The following is a 19,367-nucleotide window of genomic DNA, read 5'->3' as shown; positions in this document are numbered from 1 at the left end:
AGCACATCACCACTAAACCTGGAATTCCACGGATAATTAACCCAAGGAATATTCTCCTCACCTGGTCCTGGCAAACACTTCTTCTTGTTTATATCTATTACGTTGGTAAAACCTGCCTATCCCCAAATTCAGTAAGTTTCAGGAAGGTCAGTGATGCTGTTTCATACCTAAACACCAATAAATTCTGTAAATTCCAGCCAGAGCCCTCCATCTCATCCCACACCAGTGATGTCACCAAGTTCTTTGGGATGTCTATCACTGCCTGGATTCAAAAACCCCACAGTGATAAAAGCACCAAAACTCAGTGACGAGTGACAGGATCTTGGAAAAGCAAACACAGAGCCCCCTGAGCTGCTGCTGGTAACAGGCAGAGTTTGGAATTTTCAACATAATCCCCGTGTCTTAAAGGTTGTCTTATGCTTTTGGCAGATGCTTGTGGTATTTTGCTGTGCTCTGGGACATGGGAAATACCTTCTAAAAGCATTGACACATAAAACCTGGCATGTTAGTGCAGGCAATTGCCCCTCTGGACCTCCATTCCAGCCCTTCTCCTACAGGTTATTTCCTCTCTCCAGGAGGGAGAACCAGCCAAACCAGGTGACCACACACCCCAAATTCAGTACTGAACACTTAACCCCGTGGGGGTTTTTTGTTTGGTGACAATGAGGATGCACCAACCATGCTGGGCAGAGATGCTGGGGCAGGGACTTGCTCCAGCTGTGAGAGATTTGTTAGGAAAAGTCTGCCAAGACTTAAGTCATGTCTAAAGTGGGCTTGATTTAAAGCAAGTCACATTTTATCTTAATCCGTAACGAAAGCTTTACCGGTCTCAGGAGACTTTCCCCGCTAGGTGAACGATATTATTACTTTTGGTATTAAATAAGGTTGCTGACACAGTGGTAATCTCCATTTTCTTGGAGACTCCAGGTTTTTTCAGCCATGCTCAAACTTAATTGTCCCTGGTGTCTTTCTCTTTGCAGCTGGGAATTCCTTTTGCTGGAATGATTTCCATGACAAGTAATGGCAGAAACACCAGTTTGGGAAATCCTGGCTCTGACACAGGAGTCTCTCTGCAGGCAAACAACTCACACCTAAGGCTAAGAGTGAACACAGTTATTTGGGAGAGGGTCATTGCCAGACAAATTTACTTTTTATTAAGAATATTCTTCACTGAGCCTTCCTGGCTGACAGAAGAGCCAACTCCTATGGAATGAGGAGCAGTGGAGCCCCAGCCAGCTGCAAACAGATGTGTAAAGAGCTTCCTAAACACACTGTGTCCTCTTAGAATCACTGTGACAAAGGTTTACAGCGTTCTAATCAAGATATAACAACTGTTAGAGCACTCAGGAACAGTCTGAAATGCTGTCTCTTTGTATAAAAAAAGACAGGACCAAGAAGCCACGCGGGAGGTCACAAATTCACATTAATTTCCCTTCCCTCAGTGATTTAAAAAAATAAAACATCCACTTCAGAATCTACCACTAACACAAAATAAACCGTCACACCAACTCTCTGAGTGATCTGGGATTTACAGACAGGATTGTCCTGTCAGACTCCCTTCCAGCCATGCTTTCCCAACACAACCCCAGCGAACAGCTCTGGTTACTTTCTAAATATCTCAAATACCTGCATGAAGCACACGGAGCTTTTGCAAGTCAATTTTGAGGGAAAGCTGGAGAAGAATGCACCTGGAATTCAGTGAATGTACTCACTGCAACGTGGATAAAGAGGCAGCTTCCAGGAGCAGCTTCCAGAGCCTCTTAGCAGCAGGACACACACCAAGACCAACATTCCTACACGCAGGGTTTGATGTTTGCCTGCAAAGCTTCGTGAATCTCTGCTGCATCAACAGACATTATTACTTGGCTTGTGTTTGTCAACTTAAACAGCACTTGATTAAAACTAATTATTGCCGTAAGAGGTGCAGGTTTTCCTCCAAGATTTTAAAAGTAAAATCTTGCTATCTGCACCTTGCACAGTGATTTATTCTCCACGTGCTGTAAGTTATCACCCAGCGCTGAAAAATTAGTTATCCACTAAAACTTTGCTCTTAATTAGCTCCGAATGAGATAACACTTCAAGATATGAGATTATGCACTCAAAGATATCCAAACTGTCCCTTTTTTTCTCCTCATTCGTCCCATTTTCTAGGATGCAGCACAGGAGACAGACTACATCATCCCTGACTATTATTCTGGTATCTCAAGAAGGTTTAATTAAGAATCATATTAAATTTGGATACTGATTTGCAAAGTACTGAACAGCAGGGTGAAGGCAGTACATAATTGAATCTCATTTCCCTGAAAAGTAACCAATGGCTCCGTTAATGCCCCAAGAGAGGGGAAACTGCAAAACTGGAGTGATCAGCTCACAATTCACACTCGAAAAAGAAAGAAAACCCATGAAAGCCAAAACGGAACATGACAAAATAAATGGGTCCTTTTGGAATTTGAGGCAAACTTCCCTTCTGAGAAATGAATTCCCAGGGTTTGGGAACTGGTTTGGAGACTGGGCCTTGTCAGTGGGTACCAGGGACCATGATCACCGTGGTCACATCCATCCCACAGGATGCACCAGGATGTTTGGTTGGGATTTTAGCTGGAATACAGAAAAGCCTCCAGTAACAGGTCAAAAACATCTTAAAATGGGGGAGGCAGGAAGGAAGGAAAGGCGGAAGGAAGGGAGAACAGGAAAACAACGAGATAAGATAAAACATCAGGTATGGGAAATAATAATTTACCACGAAAAGACTCCCCTTCCCAAAGGAAATAAATCTGCTGACAACAAATCCCTCTGAAATACACTGACCAAACACCCCATTCCCTTCTAATAGCACTGAGAATAATAATTCATTACTACCAACAATTAGCCTGAGTTGCTATCACAGAAATGAGCCGCGGAGCCACAAGCTCCCACTGTGTCAATAAGCTGAGAACAAGGATTCCATCAAGCAATCACCCTGGCCTCTGCATGGTAAAAGCCAAGTTTAAAAGAGAGAGCTACTATTCCACATTTCTTTATTTCCTAAGGTCTTCAAACCCATGCACAGCAATTGCGTCAGGCAGGCAAAGTACACAGCTTTTTTTTTTTAAGCAGTCATATGGCAGTAAGTCATCAAGATTAATTAAAAGCTTGAAGAATCCTGAGAAATTGTCTTTTTACATTCCATTTTTATTCTATTTAAATAAAGGATTTGCACCTCTGAAATGGTTTTCCACTGTATTAGTTAAGAATGATATTGTTATATTAGAAGAATTACTTTCTTTTTTATAGAAGCAGCTACCTGCAAACCTACAGGTTCAGGATTTTAGGTACCAGCACCAAGAAACCATGAGGCTGGAATTATTTATTGCAAGCAGCAAGATGATATAAAATTAGCATTTACACATCACATATTGACACAGATTAATTTTAAAGTGCTAAAATATATTTTTAGAGAAATCAGCAGCAAAACTTCTGTGATGCAAATCCAAGCCCAGGTGAAAATCCTGGCAGGGAGAAGTTCAGCTCCCCCTGAAAACCTCCCTGAGCCCGTCCTCAACCCAGTTCCCAGCGCGGCGGACTGGGGATCCTGGGTCAGTCAGTTAATGAGACACGGATGACTTCTCTGGCTGCTGCTGCCAGCACTAAAGAATCAGGGAGACTGTCAGGAATCCCAGGGATTTCATTCCAAGAAGCAGCACAGCTTGGAAGGAGAGCGAGGGGGCGGCAGCCGTGCCAAGGCCTGAATGCGGATCCCGGGGCTGGCGCTCAAAGAGCCCCGGGCACAAAGAAAGGGAGAAGGGAAAGCAGGAAGTTCAGTTTTTCATATCACCCACAACGCAGGGCTTCTTCCCACTATGTAAAAATGCAGAAAGATGACAGAAGAATAGCAGAGGAAGCAGATCTTCCTGCTTTTCTTCAGCCTTCAATGAGGAGAAAGAAACGGCTTTGAATGAGCGTGCAGCCAGAGAGAGACTGAGAAGATGCATCTTAAGCAAGGCCTGAACTCCTGGCAAAGCTGAGCTGAACCCCACAATCCTACTTCACCCCTCAGAATTCGGGATACTCTCTCCTTCCAGCTTCCAGAGCTGTCCATGCCAGAAAACTGCATTTTTCTGTGTATTAGCAGAGTGTTACCTATAGGCTCAAGCATGCAGTGAGTTAGAACACTATATATACTCTGTATGCAATATTTTCCTGGCCCACACAGAGCACAGCAGGGCCTACAGAAACATTTTCCTGCTACTCTGGCACATGCTAAGGACACTTGCTTGGTGGGAAGAGGGATATTTCATTTCCTAGGGCCCCAACCCACCACCTCATCCTCCAGACACTTTTTCTAACAACCAGACTAAGACTGAACACAATTAATTTATTCCCACAATAACCCCTACCCTGCATGGAAACAAACCACTTGATGGAATGAGGGATTTTTAAGAAGCCAAGTTTCAGCCACACCTATGATTTAAAATCCGTGAAAACCATTGCAAGTAAACTCCAAGCACGATCCTGCATTCACTTGGCTTCAGCCACAAGAACAAACCAGGATCCAAAGAGCTGCCTAAGAAAATTCTGATAGCAAAGTTATCAAAATCCCGACCAAGCGAGAGGTGCAGTTTCTGCAGCGCTGACTGCAGAGTCAAACACTCCCTCATTTTTCCAAGCCTTCCTCCCCCCATTCCCATCCCACTCTCGGGGCAGAGGGAGAAGGATGCTCCACTCACTGCTCCTTTTCATCCTGACTGACCAAACCACTGCCCCACCTCATTAACCACCCTCATCCAAATCCCACTCTGAATAGGAATTTGCATATAGACAAGTCTTTTGCAGCTCATTAATGGCCTCTGAATAACTCTCACACGTTCATGAATTTATGTCCTGCCTGTCCCTTTTACACACACGGGCCACAGGCACAGGGGCACGAGGGATTATTTAGGGTCCCGTGACAAAACAAGGCATTTCCCGGGTTTCAGCAGGGAATTTTAGTATGAATTGTCTTCACCTTTGTGCCTTCTGATCCGCTCACTAGATAACACCGTACAGCTCCTATTTCCAGGTAAGGATGTTCCAATTGCTTCACTGCTCAGCCTCTATGTCAAAAGGAAAAATATTGGGGAAAAATAAAAATAAAGGCATCGAGACACCATCATGTGGGCCCAAAAAATTAAGGAGTCCCTGAAGTTAATCAGTTATTATTTAGCTCAAGCCCTTTACCAAACTGTGTGAATGTCCTCTGAAAAACAAAGGCACATTTTACCAAACTTTTCGAGTGAACTGAACATAGGAAACAAGTTCCAACACATCTCTGCTTCCCCTTAAAACAGCTTGGCACCACCTCAGAGTCCTCCATGTGTTTAAAAACAACAGAATAGCACAGGTCAAAGGAAACTATGAAAATCCAGTCTGCACACACAAGCTGAGTATTCCTCCAGCATTAATAACTTCTTCAAAAAAATAAAACCAGGCCCTAGATCCTCAGTTGCTATTCAAAGTTCTTCTGTTACCATTGTGGCTGAGCTGTTCCAAGAGCAAACAATAGAGGAAGGTCATGCGTGGAGTTCTGCACTGGCACACTCGGCTTAACCTGTTCCTGAACATCCAAGAAAACCTAGGGATCAGCAGGGTTTTAAGGATGAAGCATCACTGGCAGAGCCCAGTTTAATGTCCATCACTTAAGTGATGCCTGTGGGAAAAGCAGAGCAGCCAGCCCAGAGCTTTACAGAGCTCGGGGGTGACCTTTGCCACAGCTGGGCCCAAGATAAACACAGGTATGAAAACATCAGCTCAGCTGCAAGCACACAAATCACTGGGAGAAATCATTGGAAAGGGAGCAGAGAGCAAATAAGAAATCATTCTAAATTATATAAATTCCTGCTTCACCCAAAGCTCCAAGTGCGGGTGGGTTTGGTGGTCTCATCATAGAAAAATAAATATATACGCACACACGGGAAGTGGAAACATTCTTAGGATGGCACAAGTCCAGCACAACTCCCCTAATGAAGAAATAACAAAAGCTAAGAGTTTTCAACCTCAAAATAGAGGACCTGGTGACAGCTATGATCCAATCTAGAAAACCTAGAGCAGCACACAGAGATGGACAGGGATGAGCTGTTTGCCCTCCTCCATCACACACCAGCCATGGATGGAAGCAGGCTCAAAATGACACGAGCAGGGTCCTCACACTGCAAAGAGCAGAACAGAAATTCCTCCCAAAACACTGCAAACAAAATCAGATTGTAAAGGTTCAAGAGAAACCTAGGCAGGCACTTGGAAACAGATTTATTATGGCTCATCCAGCCCACTGGATCCAGAGAGGTGAGCTGAAGTGGCTGGAGATGGAGGAATATGGCAGGAAGGGGACAGGTATTTCTCCCACTTTGCCCTGTTGCTGCTTTCCCCACTGACTCATTTCCAGAAGCTGCAGGAGGACAACACCAGGGAGAATTGGTCTGAACCACCACAGCCACTTTTCCACTCCTAAGAATCAGTTTATAACACATTTATTTTTAGCCATTTCCTCCGAAACCCAAGTGACATTGTCGAGGGCCTCGAATAAAAATGTTACCGCAGAACAGAAAGAGTCAAATTTTAACAGCAAAGAGGTAAAAGTAGGAATTAACTGAATGAAGACCTGGGTGGACACCCTTTAGAAAAATATTATCTAAAATCCTTGTGATTCAAACCAACAACAGTTCTGATACTTGGTTTAAAAAAATTTGAAGCCCTGCCATGGAGTGGCCTCAGCAGATTCACAGATGAGATGCTGTTAAATCAACACAGAACCTACCAAAAGGAACAGCTTTGTTTCTGTCCCACGTTTCTCATCCTTGTGCCGTGCATTTCTAGGTGCACTCACAGCTCCATCCACAGCCTGAGCAGAGCTGGCTCCAACAGCTTTTCCAAGAAGCTGAAAATCTACACAAATACTTGGACTGCTTCAAAGCCTCTTATTTTGCACCAGGGAAACAAGATACAACATCTGCACAAAAGTGAGATCATTTTGTCAAGGGAGTCTCGAGAAACAATATGAGGAATGAATGTATCAAAAACATTCTCATCCCCACAACTTTTTACAGGACTCTCCTGCAGTTCAGATTACAGATTTTACCTGAACCAAATTATCCCTATTGCATTTGGCTTCTGCTTTTTTTTTTTTTTAAAAATATGGAATAGTGTGCTGCACCTAGGCTAAACTGCCAAGGAAAACTCAGTTTGCTGCTATTTTTATCTCATATTCTATTTTGCACACGAACTAATCATTTTTCAGTTGAATATCTTGTGTAAATCCATCTTAGAAGAGCCAGGCCTCTGAGGTCTGCCCAGCACAAACTTCTGAGAACATTTATCACATGTTTGCACACTCCACTGACTGTGGCCACAAAAGATGCAACTTCAGGTGTTGCAGCCAAGCAAGGAGATCGAGCTCAGTTTTCCATCTGCTTTAGAACCATGTATTTAATGGAAAAGGGGAAAAGAGTGGGAGAGCTTGGTATCCCAAGCTTCAAAATGGACAGTAATTTCATGGAGCCTCCTGGAAGAGCTGCCCACTGTGTGTCACCTTCTCCACTCTGAATGTCCACTGCTTATGAAATTTAATTTTTTGGCAGCAATTTCCACCTTTTCCACTGGTACCAGTGGACAGTCTCAGGAACTACTTTTGCACACTGCCGAGGATGTCCACTAACAGAAATCCTCAGGAGTAAAAACTCCTCGAGAATGACATCATGGCGTGGAATCACCTGTCCAAATCCCATTCCCAAACAATCTGCTTTGTCACAGATGTGAGGTCCAGCAGGATGACCTGGCAGGAGGCTGGGGAACAGGGCTCATTCAAAGAAGGCTTTGGAGCAACCTCCTGGCAACCTTCCAGCATGTCAAGGAAAGAGAGCCATGATCTTCCTACTGGAACACAGCACAAGCTGAAGGAAGAGGCTCAGGATGGATATTAAAAAACACCAAACCAACCTGTTTTCACCATGAGAACAGCTAAGCCGTGGAAGAGGTTGCCCACAGAGGTGGTGCCATCTCCATCCTCAGACGTTTCACCAGACTGGATCAAGTCCTGAGTGACCTGTTCTGACCTCTCAGCTGATCCTGCTTCCAGCAGAGGTTGGGCTGCAGATTTCCTACAGTCCCTTCAAATCAGAATCACCAAGGGATCTATGATCAGGATCAAGGGAGCAAGAAGGTGTCAAACAAAGTAACACCACGAAAAACCAATAGGAGTGTCTTGCTGAACTCTGGCTTGAAGAATTTAGTATGACAATTTATACCAGGGCTGGAAACTGGGAAAAAGCACTCAGAATACACCATAAACACGTAAGGCACAGGGAAGGATGTTATCTACAGAGATAAAGGGATGCATCATTTATTAAGGAAGAGTTGCTGGCCGTGTCAGCCTCAAAGCAGGGCAGAGACTGGAACGCCTCCCGCTCCCTGTCCCACTGTCAGACGTCCTTCCCAGGTGGAAACCGGCCACTGGAGCGCTTCCTGCAGCCCAGGCAGGCCTGGCCGGAGCAGAGGAGGCAGAGCCATGCATGTTTATTAGCATGTGTCCAGCAAGCTCATTCCCATCTCCTAACGCAAACAAGGGAAGTTCACTGCAGAGCCATCTGAACATGAGGTGACCAGCACTTATCTCTGTCCCCTAAATAAACTTCCACATGGCCACGGAGTCTTTGCTCTGCTGCAGAGCCCAGGGCTCCATCAGTCCCAAGCAAAGCCTTTAAAGGCTCCTTTTCCTTCTCATTAATTATCATGCCACTTCCCATATAAATCTCTCGTATATCATCTCCTATAGACATGAAGGTCAAGCTTAGGCTGACCTCTGGTCTAATTGTACCCTGGCTTTTCATTTCTTTGTTTCCCATATTCCACACAAGCCCATAATACCCACCCTCTGCTAACTCCCACTCTTCCCTAGCCTTGGAATCCAAGCTTCAGAGCACTCTGCTGTCCCCCCAGTGCTTGCTAACACAACAGACCAGCAGAGACATCCACAGCCAGCCCTAATCCCAAAAGGAGAATAAGATTAAGCAAATTGCTGACCAACTCCTGGATCAATACAGCTGCACCAGCCACGGGAGCCTCAGCCAAAGAGGCAGAAGAAAAGACAATACAGAGGTTTGAACCACAGCACAGGGAGAACAATAATATCCTGTTAACCTGGTTTCACGGGGTTCTGCCTGCCACTGAAAATCTGCAAGAGCAGAACAAGGCCTGATAAAACCAACATCTCCTGGCCCCATCCTCAACTCCGTATATTCTCAAAGGTTTAATACCTTCTAGTTTGTCTTGCAGCCCCCAAGCTTTTAATTTACTTTGAAATAGTCACATTTTATGGCAGCGACTATGTTTGAAATGGCTTTGATAGCATTGAGTAAAATTACAGAAATAAGCGGTCTTTTGTAAGCTCCTTTCTCCTCCTCATCCCCCTCCCTAGTAAAAGATTCTACTTTTAAGAAAGGCATTTGTTTCCCTGAACAGACTGCTATTGAAGGTACTATGGGCAACTTCTGCGTCATAAAATCCAATCATCTCCACTTTAAAAAGCCCAAACCGATGCTCTCAGCACTTACTGGTCTGCACAGAGCTGGACCAGTGACAGAGCAACGAGACAATCAATACCTGAGCTTCACCGAGAGGATTCCAAAATCCATCTGCCCCATCACCTAAAACGAACATTTCCCCTTTTCTCCCCCACCGAGAACAGGACAAACATTTCTCTGTGATTTTTGCAGGCACAATTCTGTTAATCAGAGGTGAAGGGGGACAGCACAAGACACACAAGGTATTTACAGACAAGTTTTTCACATAAAAGCCATGTTTGCATTCTTCTCTGAAATCCAGGGTTTTCAAAAGGCTTTTACTACTTTTTATGGAGGGTGATAAAGCCGAGTTTTCCATTAGAAGGGCACCTGTAAAGCAAAAGTCTCTACACTGGAAGCACAGCAGCAAAAGCAAACATTTCTGACACAACTTCAGGTCTGTAGGTGAAATTCTTGCCCTCATGGAGCCAAAGACCAACGCCCTGTGTAAGAGAAAAGCCACGAGAGATCCAATCCATTCTCCAGCCACAAATCCTCTGGAACACTGAGTGATCCAAAAATTAACCCTTCCAAAATGCTGATTCTCAGCAACCAAGGGACTATTGCTTCAAATTCCATACTTTTAGCAGAGTCCAGTGAAGGCCACTGGATGGAATCCACCAGCCCAACTCACTCTAAGCTTTAGGACAAACAAGGATTCCAGGAGACGCTCCAGCGAAAGGCATCAGGATGGGAAAGGGCTGGGGGTATCTCAGAACAATTACAGGCAGCACTCGGGTCTCAAGTGCCTGAAGTTCTGTTTTGGTTTTCACTCTAATGGCACTACAGAGGGAACTGATGAGACATTGATTTCTCCGAGAAGAGATTCCAGGAACTCGATCCCACGGTGCCAAACACATTAGCGACAAGTCTGCCCTTCCCTGGCCTCTGGTGGATGCAGGGCAGGGTATAAACCACAGCACTCAGAGGCTGCATCCCTATAAATAACTTCAATATCAGAGGTATCTGAACTGTCCACACCCTGCTCCATGGGATGTTTTTAACTATTTGTCTTGTGTGCCTGATCCATGAGCATTCTTATCAATGGCCAGGCAGTCGTGGGCACTTCCCCTCCCTGCAGGAACACTTTTCTCATGCAAGAAACCTAAATAAGATGCATCTGCTACCTGCTTGTAACTGGAATTTCTAAATATCTTTGTAAGCAAAAGAAAAATGATCTGTAAATTAATTAAAACCAACTTCTACGAAATGCTGGTGCTGATACCTTCCTCCCTTCCTTCTCACAAGAATTTCACTTGCACAGACCCACAGATCTTTCCAGGATGGGGAAGGTTTATCCACAAGTGCACTGACACTGTATTTATGTGCACACGACAATCTGCGGTTTATTGGCAATAAAAAGGGGTTATGGATTGGGGCTTCGACAGTTCAGCTGCCAATTTTATCCCTCTGATATCTGCAACCCCAGTGCTGATGACCAAAAGCTCAAAAGAAGATACCCAGACCAAAAACCAGTTAAAAAACCAATTCTGCTGACACACACCAAATTACAGCGCGAACGAATGTAATCCATGGAGTCGGTAACAATGAAAAGTAGATTATATTTACTTTAATCTCAGCAACATGCAACCCCAGTAACTTATAAAAGGATTAAGCAAAAATAGTTCATAATGCAGAAGTGTAAAATTCTAATTGAACACTGAAGTAGGTAGATTACACTTATTCGAACTGGGGATGCAATTGCACAGGTCCATTTGTCACTGCTGTCACTCCCTGAAAGCACTGCTGTCCCCCTCCAGAACTGCTTCCCTCGATTTTGGGGAGGGGTATTTCCCAACTGAGCATTTCTAAGTGGCTTGTTTTCCTCACCATTGTGTGGAAATGCTGTGATGAATTTTCATTCAAACTCTTGGCTCACTTTTTTTTTTTTTTTTAAAGTATAAATTATGTCTAACAAGAAACACACCAGGGATCTCTTCAATCCCCAAAGGCACTTTCTTAAAAGGAGAGAGAACAAAGGAGAAAACCTCCCAGCATGTGCTTTCCAAACCAGCTTCTTAGGACAGTATCAAGAATGACAATACTTGAACATAAGCTTTGCTTTTTCATTCTTTGATCCATGTTTAATTGAATTGATTATTGCAAACTGTGTAATGATTTCCAAAATGCTGGAGTAGAAGGCAAAGATCACAACAATCTAATAACCAATTTAAAGAGATGTAAGAAATATTGAAGGAAAGATTTAATCACTCAAGTATACTCCTTCCAATTAGAAAGAGCTTTAAATAGCTTACCTTGAGATAAATTAGAGTCTGTGTGCAATTAGACAGGAATAGTAATTAAGATCAGGAAAATTCACATATGCCTCAGCCTCAGAGTGAGGGAGAACTCTGAAGAACAAACTTTCCAGTTACCTTCTTTCAGCAGCAGAAAGGATAACATACTGCTTCAATTTACCCAAACCTTCCCGAGTCCTGAGGAACTCGGTAACCTCACAAGTCTGGGATCTGCAAAGTATGTTTGATCTTATCTGGTTATTGTTTTTCCAATAGAACAAACAATCCCAAATGGGGCAAAAAGGCTGAAACAGTCTTGCTTGTGGTAAGAAAATACATTACAGGAAGGGCAATTTCATGATTAAAACTCCATGAAAAAATGTGGCAAGGAGGACTGACCACTGTTTTTCTGGAGGGAGCAAGAACTTTAATTTTCCTTTGGCAATAGCACCCATCATATCACATTCCCTAATTCCCACATGTGACACTCCCCACATGTAACCCCCGGGTTCTTTGCACAGGAAGGCAACAAAGTTTTAGAAACTTGTAAGTTTTTCTGACAAACTTTTTCTGGCCAGGCAAAAGAGACCCTGCCCAAATATTACAGTTGATTTCAGTTTTTAAAGATCACTAAATCTGAAATCAATCCCATTTGCTAACTAATCAGAGGAGAACCATAAAAGGTTTTACCTAAGAAAATTAAAATAATTAAAGGAATTCACTGGCCATTCTTCAAACAGCAGAGTCTTCATCACAAACCCTCCCTTAGTTTCCTTTCAACTCCCAAAAACAGAACTTAAAAGCATGTTTTCTGGGGATTTACTCCCGCTTAAAAAATACCCAGTGCCCCCAACCACGATGTCAGGGCTTTCCATGAGCCAGATTTTTCCAAGGAGCGCTCACCTCCTGCAGTACTTCAGGACCCGTGCTGTCCTGGAGAGCTGCAGGGTGACAGCTACAACCCCAAGCAGATTTTGTGCCCCCTCTCCTTCCTGACAGAGCAGGACCCACCCACACACCTTTTGTAATTCTATGCAGTCTAAAGACAAAAGAAGGAGAATGTCCTGAGGTCTTCAAAGTATGAATTTATGAAGCAACTGTTTTTTTCTTATGCAAACTGCCAAGCTCTCACAGCTACAGAAAAAAGCCCAACTGTTCATAGAGTGCCATCCTACAGTCCCTGCCTGCAAGTACCACTCCATAACCTGAGCAGAAAACTGAAATTGAGAATAAAATAGTCAGTTTGGCATTTACCCTCCACACCCCTGAGGCAGCAATGGCACTTTAGGAAACATGAATTTAAAAAATTGTGATTTCTCTCTACCGGTTCTCAAGAAGGAGACTTCAAAGAGCGATCAATTAAGAGGTTTGGAATGACTTTATTCCCTATCTCCCATCTCTTTTAACTCCTTTTGAGTCAGTCTTGCTAATAAAGGCATCACATAAACCCAAACTGGCTGCTGTGCACCCCGCAACTCTCAGAGTTAGTTACCAAAACACACTATTCCATTTGCCACGCTAAAATTAACAAAAGTTGAGCGCTGGAATCACATCTTAACCCTTTGATCTCGTTATGCGGGAAGCACAGTTTGAAAAGAAAAAAGGCTTAAGGACTACACAGCTCAAGCAATACAATATGGTCTGAAGATACCCAGAGAAACGAAGGCCAGACGAGGATTTAAAGGAGGATCTGAAGGGTCCCGACCCACAGAAGTCAGAACACACTCAAGATTTTATATTTAACTGCTGACAGCTCCTCAAGCATCTAAAAATGAAAGCGCACAATACCTTTGATACACAGAAAACTGAGATCTACCAAACCTCTAGGGAAAGACGAAATATTTCCTTAGTCATACTTGACATATTCGGTAGTTTATGTTGCACATTTAACGCACTTGTACACATTTAACATCCACCTGATTTGTGCCGTTCACTCTATGAACTTTAAAGGAGGAGGCAGGAGCCCTCCGGGTGAATAACGACCCTGTGACAACTGCAAGGAAACTCTGAAACTTTTACCACCCTGCTGGGTGTGCAGGGCACAGTCTGCACCCACACACGGCCTCAAAGCGCCTGTAAAGTTTCGGGGGGTCTTTTCCTTGGATTGTTGTACGTGTACACAGCGGATACCCCACCACCCTCTATCCTACGAGTGCTGTTCCTCAAAATTGCTGCTTCTTTTGCGCGCTAGGAAATCCAAAGTTCCGCGGTCGGCAGAGCTGCTCCCACTCCTGCCCCCCGGGTGAGCCCCCAAAACCCCCCAAAAATCCCCCAAACCCAGCGACCCCCGCCTGGGGAGCGCCGGCCCCGCTCCGGGGTGGCTCGGAGCGCCCCGTTTCCATGTGTTTCGCAGGATGACAGGGACCGCCGCCAGCTCAACACCGCGGAACTCCTCCACATCTGCTTGTGACGTTCTTTATTTACCCGAGGGGCGGCGAGCCGCGCTCTCCGGAGCGGTCCCCCCGCTGTCACCGCGGGCGCCGCCGCTGCCGGGGGTCGCTCCCGCCGGACTCCCCTGCAAACTTCGCGGGGCGCCGGGGCTCCGTCCCCCGCCCCGGGAGCGGCCGCGCCGCCCCGCGCCGGCACCCGCGGGGGCTCCCCCGGTCGCCGCCCTCAGCCCGCGGCGGCGCAGCCCAACCCGGCGGGCGCGGAGCGGAGCCGCCCGCGCTGCCCCGGCTGCCGGCGGGGCCGCCCGGCGGAGCGCGGCCGGCGAGGGGGGGCGGCGAGGGGAGGCAGCTCCGCGCTCCGCTCCCCGACCGCCCCGCCCCTCAGTCCCCGCTGCCGGCGGGGCTCCGCCGCGGCCGCCCCGGCGGGACTCGTCTCGCCCCGGGTCGGTCTCGGCCGCGGCCCCGGCGGCGCCGCGGGGGGACCCGGAGCTGCGCTTTACCTTTAGTTCCGCACTGTCCGCCATCTTGCGACTCTGCGCGCAGGCGCAGTGAACCCCGCCGGGACACCGCCCCCCCCCGCCGCCCCGCCCGCCCGCAGCGCGCAGCGTTTGAATCGCGGCGCCATTTTGTGCCTCCTCGGGCGGGGGGTCCCCGCCGGGCAGCGCCGGCCGGAGCTCTCGGCTCGGGGCCGCGGCAGCGCCCGGGCCCTCGGCGGGGTTCCCGAGCTGCCCCGGGGACACCGTGTGGCCGCCGCCCTGCCCGCAAAGTTTCGCCCTGCGCAGCGCGGCCCCCGCGGTGCCGCCGTCCCCGCTGCGCGCTCCCAGAGGGACCCGCGCCCCGGCTCCCCTCAGCCTGGCGGGGACCCTCCGGATCGCCACAGGGAAGCGGTGGATGCGCATTCCTGCTGTAATAAATATGTTGATTAAAATCGGGTTTTGCAACTCCGCTTCCTGCTACTTAATCCGTGGGTTTAAGACCTTTAGGAGCCGAAAGGGATGGGGTTGGGGTACCTCAGCGGGTGCTCGGGTAACCTCCGGCTCCTGGTCCGCATCAAGCGGGAAATGATGAGTTTTATTTCGGGGAATTACAAGTTTTATTTCCATGGGCTACTGCGAACAAGTTCAGGGAATCATTGTGAGCTTGCCCGGGTTTTCCTGTTACCTAGGAACAGCAGTACAGGTGTTTTAGGAGTCCTAAACAGCAGGGATTTGAGATCCAAATATGCCCATTTCGTGTCAATTTTGAGTAAAATTTGTGTTCTTACAAGAGCAAACCAGATAGTGCAGAGGGGAAAATACCTACCAAAATTCTGCCTTGACAAGTTGATGGCATCAGTTGTGAATTTGGGTGGATTAAATATTAGTATTTAAGTCACTGTAGCTTGATTCAATTTCTTTCTACCAGTGTGTTATTCTATAAATATAGATCACCATGACAATTTCTCCCTTGGCCTTCATCTTAATCCACAGAACAGGACAAAGGAGACAAAATTTTCTACTTTTCCATAGCTGCCATACAATCTATCATCGTACATTCAGAAAGCGCTCGGATTATGGGCACTGAAAGACAAAATAAAGCTTTAATGTCTCAACTCTGCAGATTAAAACAAGGCGTGCTTGGTTCCATGCAGGGAACCTGTGCTAAGATAACCATGGGTGGTAATTATGGAACTAAAATTTATAACATTTGACTCAAAGGGTTACCCAGGATTTAAAATTACGTCGTTTGTGTTGAGGGGAGAATGGGACAGAGATGTCAAATGTCTTTAAGGAGCTTTTTGATACGATGCTGTTTATTGGTAAGGATATTTATATGAAGTCCTGATTCCCTGAATGAAAAAAACTCATAGTAAGTAGGGATGACAATGGATTCATATCAGGATGTGTCACATTCCATTGATCGGGGACAAAATTCTATGGATGTTGACCAAGGTGGGCAGACCACATATGCTTAACTTAGAAAAGGAACATACATGCATTGTATGTGTTCAATAAATAGCTTTTTGATGCCATCCTGGCTTTGGTAAGAATATATATGAAGTCCTGATATGCTTAGCAAAGAAAACAACTCGTATCTCTTTCCAAACATTTCATTTCCAAGCGTTTCACCCAGAAATATTCTCCAGACTGACAGAAAACTGGGGGCACTCCTCGCTGACACCCCTCTTTTTCTTTTCCAGGCCATGCCTCCATCCCATTTCCATGGATGCCCAGAGTCCGCTGTTCTCGTGGAGTTCTGCGACACATCAAACGAAGCATTCAGAAAATGAGCAGCAATTAGAGGAGGCTGATGAGCAACACTCCGATACTCTGGCTTAATCCCGCGTGTAATGAAGACTTATCTCAGTGTCTGCAACGCTGGTTTGGGGAGGGGGCAGGGTGCTCGGCAAGACAGCTAAAAACATAAAAGTCAGATGACTCCAGCACGCCCACAGGTCCCATAATTAGCCCGTCTATTTCAGTGGCCTGAGCCAGCCCAGTGGAGAGCCCTTCCTCTGAAATGATTAAATATGTGTAATAATCGTGATCTAATGTGATCAATGAGTTTGCGTCAAGCTGAAAGGATTTGGCAAAAAAGATCTATAATTGTGTGAAAGCAAATGCTTGTTTTATTTCAATTACTTTTTTCCCCCTGAATGAGGCTGCTGCACAGCAAACAGTTTTTCCTCTGCTTCTTCACTTCCTACCAAATTCAGTGGGATGTGGACATGTGCTTAAAGTGTTTTGCTAAATCATGGCATAACACTATCAAACTTGACACATGGCCATAAACCACAGCGTCCTCTTTCAAAACTTGCTTTAAATAAAATAGGCTGAGAATGGCTTCAGCTGCATTAAAATAAGGAAGCAAACTAAAACTGGGGATACAGAAAATCAGGTTTAAAATGGTTCTGCCAGGGTTTTCACAGACAAACCTCATCCAGGCTCTTCATTTTGTCAGTTTGGGCTTTTTGATAGTCACTCCCTTTTCAATGCAGAATATACTTGAGCATGAAGAAGGAACTTAATGAGAAAAACAATCTGCGCTTCTATTTTTAGGCTATTATTTACATGTAATGAAATTTTGTTCCTCTCTACTCCCGAGACTCAGATGATGGTTTATTGCCAAAAAAAGCCTTTGTCAACACACAGTAATTTCCAGAGGTGCTCTCAGTGGCTCCAGCTGTGGCAGTGATGGCAACACTCAGATCTGTCAGGATTCTCCCTTCATTTCCAAAGGACATACAGGGATGCAACTGGAGTAGGGGAGAACACCCCCAAAACATTCCTCCAGTTGTCCTGCTTCCGAGCTAAAGCTACAATATTTTTTGGCTTTTAACCTCTGTGGAGAGAGAAAAATGAAAGATCAAGATTTCCCTCAACCATTCAAAATCTCAATATTTTCAGGTCCCAATTTTCAAAAGTTACATTTCCCCCTTTTGGCCATATGGCAGTAAAAGAAATGACCTGAGAATCTGCCTCCCACCCCCATTTCTTTTATTTTCCTCTTCTGTAACTTCCCCAAAAGTGTCTCATGTCACATAACTCACGTGCTCAAAGCCATGTTCAGACACAATAATATTTTTTGAACAGATATGCATTTTTTTCTGCTAACATGTTGTTTTCATTAGTCCAAGTCTTCAAGAATTTTCCCTCTTTGTCTAATAATCCAAACTTTCTGCTTAAAAGTAATACTGGGGCATTTCTGAGCCTGAATAGAACTTATTTAATGATAGGCTCTCAGTTAGACTCAGTTACTTTTTCTTGATAGAAAGCACGGCCAAGCCATTAAAATCCCTTTATTGCTGAGGTTGTTGCAGGCATGAAATGTGTGAAATGCCCTTTTCTGAGAGAGAAAAAGCAGTATATTTTAGTGAAAAGTACTTGGCTGCAAGAGAAGACAATGGAGTAGCCAATAGCTGATAAAATAAATCCATTTTTGTCTTTATAACAACATACGTGGCACTGCTCAATGTGCTGAGCAGGAAGTTCATGGGGAGTGACTGAGATTTGGCTGGCACAAACATCTCCCCCGAAATCCACATCCAAGAGCAATATTAGATCAAATTATATATATTATGTTTCCATCCTCTCACAAATTGGGCCCAAACAAGGGCTGCTACCTTGAAAAGAAAGTTTCCTGACAGCTTTGCTGCCTGCGTTATGACAATTCCCAGAGGGGGAGTTGAAATCTGAAATCAGGGAGAGATCCTGGACCATTTTGGGAATGTCACCTCTGAGCTGTGGCCTAGCAGCGGCACTGCACGATGGAAAGCACATGCAAATGAGTTTCTGCAATCCGTAATTACGTGAGCAGTGTCACGGTGTGACGCATCCCTCATCTCCCCGCTTCCTGTTGTTTCCCTTCTCCAGTATCATGGTTCTACTCACGGAGTAAGGTTTACACCAGCGAGTACTCACAGCTGCCATGGCCACGGCACCAGCTCTCCCTCACTGCGATTTCTGCAAATCTTCGCCAGCACTGAGTTGCTCTCCTCGATTTGTGAGTGCCCAGTGCACTCAGATTGCACTCCCAGCCTGGAATGACACATTCCAAGCCCGGCTCCCTCCGCGCTCCACAGCTCCACAAAGCCTTGCAGCTGCGAGACAATGGCCATGGGCACAACAATCAGCACATTCTTTCCAAGGATTTGCTTCTCCCTTCTTGCCCCAACTCTCGGGATGATGTGGGGAATGAGATGAGCTTTGAGGTGCCTTCCAACCCAAACCATTCCAGGATTCTGGAAGTTCATGGGGGTCTGGTTTTGTACTGGGATGAGGTGTTACGGGCAGCCCAAGGGAAGGTGACAGCACTTCCCTGGCCTTGCATCCACTTTATCTTCGTTTTACTCACCTAAAATTAACTTTTGTGGCTTTTCCCTGGGAAAACTGCCCCTGTTGGGTGGATCTGCTCACTTTTCTACAGGCGTTTGCTTGAATTGTTGTATTTTTCCTTTTTTATTTTGAAATTAAAACTAGAATAGTTCTCTCTCCGAGAAGAAATGGTCATTCCTGAGATATTCATCTCCAGTTGTAAAAGCATTTCCTTTGGCCGAGTTAAATCCACTTTTTTTGTCAACAAAATTCCATTTCCATGAATCACAATTGGGATTTTTTTTTTGGTCATTAGCACCCATTTTCATAATTTGTGGATGCAGTACAAGAGGAAAGAGTAAAAAGCAACCACAGCAGGTC

The 19,367-nt window shown here is 45.5% G+C and overlaps 1 protein-coding gene across 2 annotated transcripts in view; it reads right to left on the bottom strand.

Moving 5' to 3' along the window:
* Positions 1-14,745, bottom strand: part of PIAS1 (protein inhibitor of activated STAT 1) — a 49,262-nt gene extending 34,517 nt beyond the window's left edge. For both annotated transcript variants that reach the window (XM_039557602.1, XM_039557603.1), the window contains exon 1: positions 14,694-14,745. In XM_039557602.1, coding sequence (XP_039413536.1) covers positions 14,694-14,717 — 24 coding nt within the window. In that variant the 5' untranslated portion in view covers positions 14,718-14,745. The remainder of the gene's footprint in view (positions 1-14,693) is intronic.
* Positions 14,746-19,367: the final 4,622 nt, after the last annotated feature.

Source organism: Corvus cornix, chromosome 10, assembly GCF_000738735.6.
Source record: "Corvus cornix cornix isolate S_Up_H32 chromosome 10, ASM73873v5, whole genome shotgun sequence".
Taxonomy (NCBI): domain Eukaryota; kingdom Metazoa; phylum Chordata; class Aves; order Passeriformes; family Corvidae; genus Corvus; species Corvus cornix.
The sequence above is the reverse complement of the archived record's forward strand: the minus strand, read 5'-3'. Positions and strand labels throughout refer to the sequence as shown.